Source organism: Arachis ipaensis, chromosome B10 (assembly GCF_059453495.1).
Source record: "Arachis ipaensis isolate K30076 ecotype BB chromosome B10, ASM5945349v1, whole genome shotgun sequence".
Taxonomy (NCBI): domain Eukaryota; kingdom Viridiplantae; phylum Streptophyta; class Magnoliopsida; order Fabales; family Fabaceae; genus Arachis; species Arachis ipaensis.
The window spans coordinates 100881578-100891794 of NC_142435.1; the positions used below are offsets into that span (position 1 = coordinate 100881578).

General features: G+C 43.9%; 1 protein-coding gene across 1 annotated transcript; it reads right to left on the minus strand.

The window, feature by feature from the left end:
* Positions 1-6280: 6280 nt before the first annotated feature.
* On the minus strand, positions 6281-8516 carry LOC148581079 (uncharacterized). Its single transcript, XM_088492306.1, has 3 exons — positions 8228-8516; positions 7103-7587; positions 6281-7009 (listed from the first exon to the last, which is right to left on the minus strand). The coding sequence occupies exons 1-3, from the start codon at positions 8514-8516 to the stop codon at positions 6281-6283; spliced, it is 1503 nt and encodes a 500-aa protein (XP_088348432.1).
* Between the last annotated feature and the right edge of the window lie 1701 nt (positions 8517-10217).

The following is a 10217-nucleotide window of genomic DNA, read 5'->3' on the forward strand; positions in this document are numbered from 1 at the left end:
AAATGTGGTAGAGTAACTCTTTGAACCTATACTTCTGAGATAACGATTAGAGTACATCCACAAGTCCACAAAACATTCTCTTAGGTAATGCTGCTATTGGTGGTTTACGCTTTAACAACCATGCACCATATCCTAATAACATGAGAGTTCTAGAGTTAAATGGCCAAACTCATAAGAGACGGTCTCATCTCCACTGTCACTTGTTCTTATCCATTAACAATGCACTACAGTAAACATTTCTACCCCCATATTTTGGGATTATGGAGCTCATCACCAATCATCTCAAATGAATGGTGAAACAATAAAGCATTATAACTGTATTAGTACTGTCTTACATCTTAGGGAGGAACTCATCACCAAACATCTCATATGTATGGCAGAAAACAAACGAAGCAACAGTACCCCTAAAACTTGTATGACTTCGTTGACCAAATTGAACCATCTTCATAGAAGATCTAATAAGAGTGGTTGAGCATTAATCATATAGTTTTACTCAATGGGCATCAGTCCCATCCCCTTAATGTTTCACTCACTAGTGTCTTAGCAAGTGGTTTCGTCAAAAGATCAACCAAATTCTTTTCTGATCTTACAAAATTCATGGATATTACGCAACTTTCAATAAGTTGTCTCACAATGTTGTGTCTCATTCTTATGTGTCGGCTTTTACCATTGTAAATCTTATTCTTTTCTCTAATAATAGCAGCCTGACTATCACAGTGTATAATCACAGATATTTTTGTCTTACTCCATAATGGAATATCTACTAATAACACTACTACATACTTAATTTTTACTAACATTTAAAAAATATTACTAAATCATATTAAAATGTTACTTATGTACATTAGTAACATTTTAACAAATGTTAAATATACTCTATGTTACTAAAGAGTTTTACTAATATTTTTCTAAAGATTTAATAATATTTAGTAAAAATGTTACAATAAATCTTCTATAGTAATATTATGAGAAATGTTACAATAGACCTTTTTTGGTAATGGTGCACGAAATTGACTCCATAATATTCGCACAGATAGACCGCCAAGTGCACCGGATCGTCCAAATAATACCTCAGGTGAGTGAGGGTCGATCCTACAGAGATTGTTGGTTTGAGCAAGCAATGGTTACCTTGTAGATCTTAGTCAGGCGATTCGAAAAGATGATAGTTGTTGTGAAAAACGCATAAAATAGATAAATAAAAAAAATGTTACTAGATAGATGTGAAATCAGTGATGAGAGAATGGTTGAGGCTTCGGAGATGCTTCTTCCTTATAGATAAACTTTTCTCACCATCTACTCCAACTTCTGATGATTCATTCCATGGCAGGCTGTAAATGACTAACGCCAGGTTAGTGGTCATTAGCCTCCTCTGCTTCAGATCAAATGCCGGGTCAGCGGTCATCCAATCTGAAGGGGGGTGAAGCTCCTGCAGTCCATTCCATTGGTGATCCTACTCAAAGCGCCACAGACAAGGTCGAATCTTTCGGATCAGAGAATGCTGTGTCCTGGTTCTAGCCTATACTACAAAGGCCCTAATCGCCTCGTACCTCGGCTGCACTGATGTCTCCAAGTACCCAACGAAGTCGTAGATTAGCCGTCTAAGAGATGTATAATCAAGCTTGTGGTTCCATACTATCCCGTCAAAGACTCGCAAGAACCCATGTAAAATATGGATGACAGTCAAGTTACACTCCCAATTCATTAGGATGAAGAATGAAGATACATCTTAGAATGGAATCAAGCATAGATTGAAATAGAATAGTGATATTATTAATCCATAAGAATCAGCAGAGCTCCTAACCTTAACCTAGGAGGTTAGTGACTCATACTGTATAATAATGTTCGAAAGTAAAAGTGGGGGAAGAAGATCAGGTTAAAAGTCCTGAACAAGGGTGATCTTTGTTCTATATATACTAATCTGATAACTAAGAATTATAGAAATAAGATAAACTAGTCTTGTAGTGCAAAAATCCACTTTCCGGGCTCACTTGGTGAGTGTTTGGGCTGACCTTGAGTGAAGCCACGAGTTGGTACTCCCTCTTGGGCATTGGACGCCAGCTTTGGACTCCTAAATGGGCATTGGACACCAGCTGCTCCCTTTTGGGCGTTGGACACTAGGAATGGGGTTGGTGGTTGGCGTTGAATGCCAGTTTTGGGCCTTTATTTCTAAAGAAACGTATAAACTATTATATATTTCTAGAAAGCCCTGGATGTTAGCTTTCCATAGCCATTGAGAGCGTGCCATTTGGACTTGTAGCTCTAGAAATTCTCTTTCGAGTGCATGGAGGTCAGAATCTGACAGCATCTACAGTCCTTTCTCTATATTTGATCAGACTTTGCCAAAACTCCTCGATTTCAGCCAGAAAATACTTGAAATCATCATAAAATACACAAACTCAAAGTAGAATCCAAAAATATGAATTTTGCACTAAAACCTATGAAAATATAATAAAACCTAAACAAAACATAATAAAAACTAGGGTAAAAACATAAATAAGCCATGGGGAGAAACATTTTACATGAATCAGTCAAAATAAAAATTAATTCACCAATCAACCATTGCACAAATTCATGTAGTTCGAATCAGCATATGTCGAACTTGAATTGAATGTAATTCGAAACAAGCTACTTTGAATTACATGCAGACGTGAAACATACATAATTCGAATCGATGCAATTTGAATTACATGCACACGTGAATTCAACATAGTTCAAATTGATGCAATTCGAATTACAGCTTGTTAATTCGATACAAAGTGATTCGAATTAGCTTGAGCATGAAACCCTATATAATTTGAACCTTGTTGATTCAAACTACCCTTGTGTTGCCACTAGTAGTAATTCGAATTGACCTGTTTCGAATTACACTAGATTTGGCTATAAAAGGAGTTTGAATCCACCCCATTCGGATCACTTCCCCACTCTCAGACCCCACCAAATCTTAGAGAAAATGACCCAGATTCGCTCTGACAAAGGCTCGAGCAGACTATTTAGCTGATGGGGGACGATCCAGGTAGACTATATCGGTTGGATGGAGTGGCTCATATTGCCGGGGTCATCAACGACGAGGTTAGTGGTTTTTTTCCTGGTGCTTTATTTTTGTGGTTCTGGATGTGGTTTTTGTTGGTGGTATTGCATGTGGTTTATTGAAGTGGTTTGTTTGCGGTTTGGTTGGCGGTTTAAGTTAGCGGTTTCTGTTAGTGGTTTTTGTCAGTGGTATTGCGTGCGGTTGATTTTAGTGGTTTTGTAAATAAGTTTTGTTGATGGTTTATGTTAGCGGTTTATGTTGGTGGTCTTAGATGTGGTTTATTTAGTGGTTTTGTATGCGGTTTATGTTAGTGGTTTTGCATGTGTTTTTTGAAAGTGGATTTGCACGTGGTTTATGTATGCGGTTTATGTTAGCGGTTTATGCATGTGGTTTTGGTAGTAGTTTATTATATCGCTTTTGTATGTGGTTTTTGTTAGTGGTTTCCATAAGTGGTTTATGTTGTTAGTTGTTTTTTTTTGTGATTTTGGAAGTGGTTATAATTATGCGGTCCATGTAATGTGCAGCCTCAGTGTTGTATCTCGAGCATGCACGGCAGCAGGGCATGCGACTAGATGAGAGATACATTCCGTACTTGCAGATGGCCGGATTATACCATCTTGCGAGACTGAACGATAGATGGTTCCGATTAGATGAGCCCCTTGTCAGTGCATTCGTCGAGCGGTGGCGTCCGGAAACGCACACCTTCCACATGCCGTTCGGAGAGTGCACGATCACACTTCAGGACGTGGTGTACCAGTTGGGGTTGCCAGTGGACGGGCGCTATGTCAGTGGTTGCCTTATAGATTTCTAGATATACATCCAGGGTGGCCGTCCTGCTTGGGTGTGGTTCCAGGAGTTGCTTGGAGTGATTCCTCCTCTGAGCCAAGTTCAGAAGTTCGCTGTAAACTGCAACTGGTTCCAGGAGACTTTTGGGGAGTGCCCCGCTGGAGCCGATGAGGAGACTGTGCGGCGCTTTGCTCGTGCCTATATCATGATGTTGTTGGGTACTCAGCTGTTTGCTGACAAGTCCGGCAACTGCATTCACATCAGATGGCTTCCCTATGTAGATAGGCTTGAGGAGATGGGTACCTACAGCTGGGGGTCTGTAGCACTAGCATGGTTGTATCGGTGCATGTGCCGAGTGGCAAACAGACATGTGGTGAAGTTAGCGAGCCCACTTCAGTTACTTTAGTCCTGAATCTTTTGGCGCTTTCCTAGGTTTAGGCACTACTGGGTATGATACGTGCAGCTGGCCGTTGGCCTCGAGGTACCTTACTCGGACTTTTCTATTTCAAGTTAAAATAGCTAATTCCATGTATGCTTGTTATGTTATACAAATCTGTCACACTTTTAATTAGCTATAACACCGATGTGAGATGCTGGTGGTCAGGTTACAACCCTTCCGGTAGCGAGAAGGGACCTAGAGTGCAGATGTGGAGACTGAGGATAGACATGTTACAGGCCAGGGATGTGAGTATACCAACCGACTATGTTTATTTAATTAATTAAACCTTATGACTTTGGAGCATGAGTTGGGCTGACAATGTTGGAATCTTTTTGCAGTTTATCTGGATGCCGTATAGCTCCCCCGAGGTACTGCAGGTTGTGCATCCAGAGGTGTTGGAGCCTCGTCATACGGCGATGTGGCGGGCTGTGATGTCACTGATATACTTTTCCGTGATAGAGTGGCATCAGATAGATAGGGTTTTACCGTAGTTCGGCGGAGTCCAGCCCCGTCTACAGCCGGCCCTGAACATCGACTTTCTGATGTCGAAGGACGGGAGAGGCGGTGATCGTTGGTTCCCATCCACTTTGCAGTTCTGGCATCTTCATTGGGAGAGCCGTGCGGACCATGTTCTCCGGTTCGATGTTGTTGCAGACCCTGGACTCTCACATGACTTCTTGGATTGGTGGAGTCAACATAGAAAGAGGTTCTTATCACCAGAGATGTATTTGGGGAATCTGAGAGCCGTTCCTATTCTTGTGAAGGCGTCGCAGAGGGGTGCTGGGCGATTTCCTGATATGGATCATGTGGACGACGTGCCGGATAGGCGTCGGGTCGAGAGGAGAGCTCGTGTGGGGACACGACGTAGCCAGCGTGAGTGGAGGTGGCTGGACCAGGCTATGGACGAGGGTGACACGGACGGTCGACGTGGAGGAAGACGAAGTGGGCACGGAGGTAGACAAAGAGGGTGTGATGCGGCGGATGTTCACGGTGATGACGACGATGGAGATCAGCACGGGCCCGTGGGGGGGGGGACGCTGGTGGGCATGCTGCAGTTGGGGTGTTAGTCCCCATTAGGGCAGGCATAGAGGCGAGTGGTACGGGTCCGGTATGGGTGACGGGGCTGACCAGGGTGATGATGGACTTGGGTTAGGGCCGCTAGGAGATTACGCCATGGGTTAGCCCGGGGACAATGTTTTCATACTTCCTAGCAGGTGATGGGTTTGATGCGGACTTCGGAGGGTCACACTTTCTAGATGAGATTACTGCCATCATGCAGGAGGATGATGCCGCCCGTCGGCGTGGTCAGAGCTCCGGCACACATGCACCTTTAGATGTCGATTTAAACGAGCCTCCTACGATGCCTGCTGCTGACCATTTTGCATTGGGTGGTACCCCTCCTTCCGCCTATACTACTGCGTCACATTCAGTTGCTGGGCCGTCTGAGGCACCCCTCCAGCCTAGGCCACCTGCACAGCCTGCCCCGGATGAGGACGAAGATGAGATCGAGGACGAGGAGCCGCTTATCCGGAGAGGCCACAGGACACGGGTTCCCCGTCGTTGCTTCACTGGTTCGCATCTGTTTAGATGATTGATGTATATTGTATGACTTTTGTTCATGTTCATTGTTGTATGTTAGCAATGTTTATTATTGTCTTTTATTATTGTCTTTGATGTACTTCTATGATCCAACTTGTACTTTGATTATTTATGTTTCAGTATGTTGTTGCTTTATCATGATATAATACTTTGAAAATGGCTGTTCATCGTTTCTTTCAGTTTCTAGGATATTTTCCCCATCATGTATTCATTTAATTTGTGGATTTATTTAATGTCTTTTGTATTCAACGGACATTTCACACAAAAATTCGGAAACGGAACATATTCATTACTTATTATCCCATGCAAAGTACATCGCATTAACTTTAGCAAATTCTATCAGTTATCAACTACAACTAAGGAAACCTATAACAGTGGAATCTAAATGCCAAAGTGAAATAAAAAAAGTCCCAAAGCTAACAAGATATCTACTCATGTCCCCCTGTATGCTCTGGTCCTCCGACCTGTGGGCAACACCGACGTGTGTGTCCGGGTTGCCGACAAAGGCCACATCTCTTTGGCCGGTTCGGATATGCCTCGTCCATATTGGTCCGTATCCGAGTGGACCTCGGACGACCCTCCCTCGCACGCCTCTTGTTCGGGTCTGGGATCACTGTCGGCCCGTCATATGGTGGCCAGAAACCCTTTGGAATGGGAGGTGTGAATCCCATCCGATACACACTGAAAATCGAACTAAGACGATACACCAGGTGGATGTAAGGATGCCAAGTAAGCCGTGAGTAGGCATAGCATGCCAGTGCGTGCGGACACGGGAAATGAAGTGCCTGGAAGTAGCTGCAGTCACATGTCTGAGATCCAAGTGAGACCCTGTAGCTACCCAGTGAGAACAAACCAGTCGGAGTCGTCTCTACGACGGTGAACTCCGAGTTATCCCTGTCGTACAAAGTCACCGTGAAGCACCTCGCTGTCTTCAAGTTGGCCTCGATACACTTCACCAAGTGTTGACTGAATTGTTGTTCGGTACCCAGCTGGGCCTCAGCCTCTCTCCCCTTGCGGACAAATAGTTCGGCCAACCTTCCGTATGTTGCCTTCACCAGCGAGTACACAAGGAGGTTTCTGAAACCCTTGAGGATTGAGTTCACACACTCAGATATATTCGTCGTCATGTGCTCGAATCTCTGGCCCTCATCACAATGCTGTGTCCATAAGGAATACTCAATCCGGTTCACCCAGTCACACATCGCCGGGTCTTCAGACCGCAGAATATCAAACCAGTAATCGAACTCTACCTCGGTCTTAGCATATGCCGCGTTCACAAGAAGCCTCCTTGCGTCTTTGCCCTTGAAGGTTAGGGCGAAATTTGCTGCTACATGTCGAATGCATAATGCCCGGTATGTAGAAGGAGGTAGCCATCCTCCGTCCGGAGCCTCAAGCGCGGCCTTGATGCCATTATGCCTATCCGATATAACCAGCAGACCCGGCTGCGGTGTCATGTGCTGACGCAGGTGGGAGAGAAAGAAGGACCAGGACTCGACATTCTCACCCTCGACTAGTGCGAATGCAACATGGAGTATGTTGGAGTTCCCGTCCTGTACAATCGCGACAAGCAACATTCCCCCATACTTGCCATACAGATGGGTTCCGTCAATACTAACCAACGGCTTGCAATGATAGAATACCTCGATACACGATGGAAACGTCCAGAACAGTCTCTGAAAATAAGTTTGAGACTTGTCCAGCTGTCCACCAACTCGAACAGGGCTCGTCCTAAGGACTGCAATAGTACCAGGCATCGTCAACTGGACTCCTAACACCTACCTAAGGAGCTCGTTGTACGACTCATCCCAGTCACCATAGATGAGCCCAACAGCCTTCTGCTTCGCCAACCAGACCCTCCTGTACGTCGGCCTAAACCCAAAGTGTGCGGCCGTGGCATTTAGGAGCACCTTGATGCTGACAGATGCATCAGCCCTAACCATTAGCATAATGAATGCCGAGATCACATGATAATCCAAACTCCTGTGGTCGCTAGAGAAGGAGGTCGCGAGACACGTATGCGGTCCATTGTACCATTTGACCTCTCAAACCCCCTTGCGCTGCCAGAGACTTAGCCGAATCAACCATGTGCACCCGTTCCCGAACTCAGAACACTTGCCCACATACCGGCGATAGTCAGACTCCACTACCTTGTACTGTACCCCTCGACGGATGCTGTAAGTCTTGACACTTAACAGGGCCTCATATTTATCCTGAAATTGCTGACCAACCAGGAACTCTGTCAGACCTGCAAACCCTTTCGCATCTCTAGCGCCAAATCCAGCAGGTTGCCCAGGAACCCCGTTTCTGCCTCATGGCATCCAAGTCCAAAGATGAAAAATGTGGAGGGTACTGCTGTGTGCCAGAGCTAGAACCACCTCCCGCCCCTGCAGGCTCACTTGGTCCGATATCATCGCCACTGTCATCAGCAATCATATCCGGCTCCACATCATCATCCTCTGGATCATCCAACAATCCATCTCCAACCCCAGCCGGTGCAGCACACTGTAAAGAGGTAGGCCGAAATTCTCCTATTCCAACCTCGTCACCTACACTACCCTTGAGATCAACAGCGAACGAAGGGGAGGTGACAGGCTGGACGGATGGCTCGTACACAGGGACGGAGGAAGAAGCAACGGCAGGTCTGGAGCTAGAAACGGCTACCATGGGGGTATTTCAGTTCGAATCCCCCGAGCTGGATACCACATCAACCAACTTTGCCAACAACTCTGGTGTCCTCGCTTCCGGAAACTGCCGGCGACAATGAAACATGACCTGCAAGTCCTCATCACTCCCGATCGTGAAACAATCATACTTCACGGTTTCTTGGAGCACTGTGATTGGAATGCGATATAAAAATTTCTTAATCCGTTTTACACCTTCCAGACCAAGTTTCAGCAGTACAGAGCTAACAAGGTCATCATACCTAGTCGTAGGCCTCACGATAATACAGAGAGGAACTTCACTCCAGAACATGTTTTCCTCTTAATCGATCCTTTGTGGTGAACCAACACTACAAAACTCTCCTCACTAGCCATTTTACCCCTCTAATGAGAGCAACTCACGTCCACACCATATATATACAACTCTGCTCTTTTATAATTCGAACCAGCCTGGTTCGAAATACACTTTATGTAATTCGAATTAAGCCATTTTGAATTACGTTGCATGGCGTGCATAGAAGTAGTTCGAATCAACATGATTCAAATTACATGATGCTGTGTAATTCGAATCAGCTGAATTCGAATTATGTGGCTTTGGGTGTCAATGATTAATTCGAATCTACATGGTTCGAATTACATGTAAACTGAGTTCGAAGCAGCTAGGTTCGAACTACATGTAATTGTGCTTTGGTTGATTGATGAATCAGATTTTACTTTGGCTTATTTGTGTTAAATTGTTCTGACTTTGGCTTGTTTAGGTTTTTTACCCTAAAAACTATATGAAAATGATGCCAAAAAGCGTATAAAATATCCGCTCATTAGAACACCAAACTTAAACTATTGCTTGTCCCCAAGAAATCAAAAACAAAGTAGGATTAAAAGGAAGAGAAGAATACAATAAATCTCAGAGTTTTCAATGAAGCTCAATTTCAATTAGATGAGCGGGACTAGTAGCTATTCACTTCTGAATAGTTTTGGCATCTCACTTTCCTTTGAAGCTTAGAATAATTGGCATCTTTAGGAACTTATAATCCAGATGATTGATAAACCCCAATTTTGTGGTTTATCTTGTGCTTAATTTAGGGGATTTTATCAACTTTTCTCACATTTATTCAATAAAATAGCATGGTTTTGTAATTCTTCCTTAATTTGTACTTAAGTATAAAAACATGCTTTTTAGGCCTTAAAATAGCTAAATTTAATTCACTTTAATTCCATTCGATACCTTGATATGTTTGTTAAGTGATTTCAGATTTAGAAGGCAAAGATTGGATTGAAGGAATGAAGAAAAAGCATGCAAAGTGGAAGAACTCATGAAGAAATAAAGGAATTGCTAAGCTGTCAATCTTGACCTCTTTATACTAAAACGATCATAACTTGAGCTACAGAGCTCCAAATGAGGCAGTTCTAGTTGTGTTGGAAAGCTAACATCTGTGGCTTCAAAATGATATAAAATTTGCGAACAAATGACCATTTGTACCTATGATAGATGAAAATGCTGACATTTGTACCCATGATAGCCTGAAACTAACGTTATACCCATGATAGATGCTCTCCGTGTGACAGAAGTACCCTGACTTGGATATGAGCTTGGTTCGTGGGAATCCGATCCTACGTGGCACTCCCTCCCTTATCTTTAACCCCTCTCTCTCTCACTGATACTCTTCAACCCCTCTTTGGTTGAATTGAACCAAAGTCCCGGGAC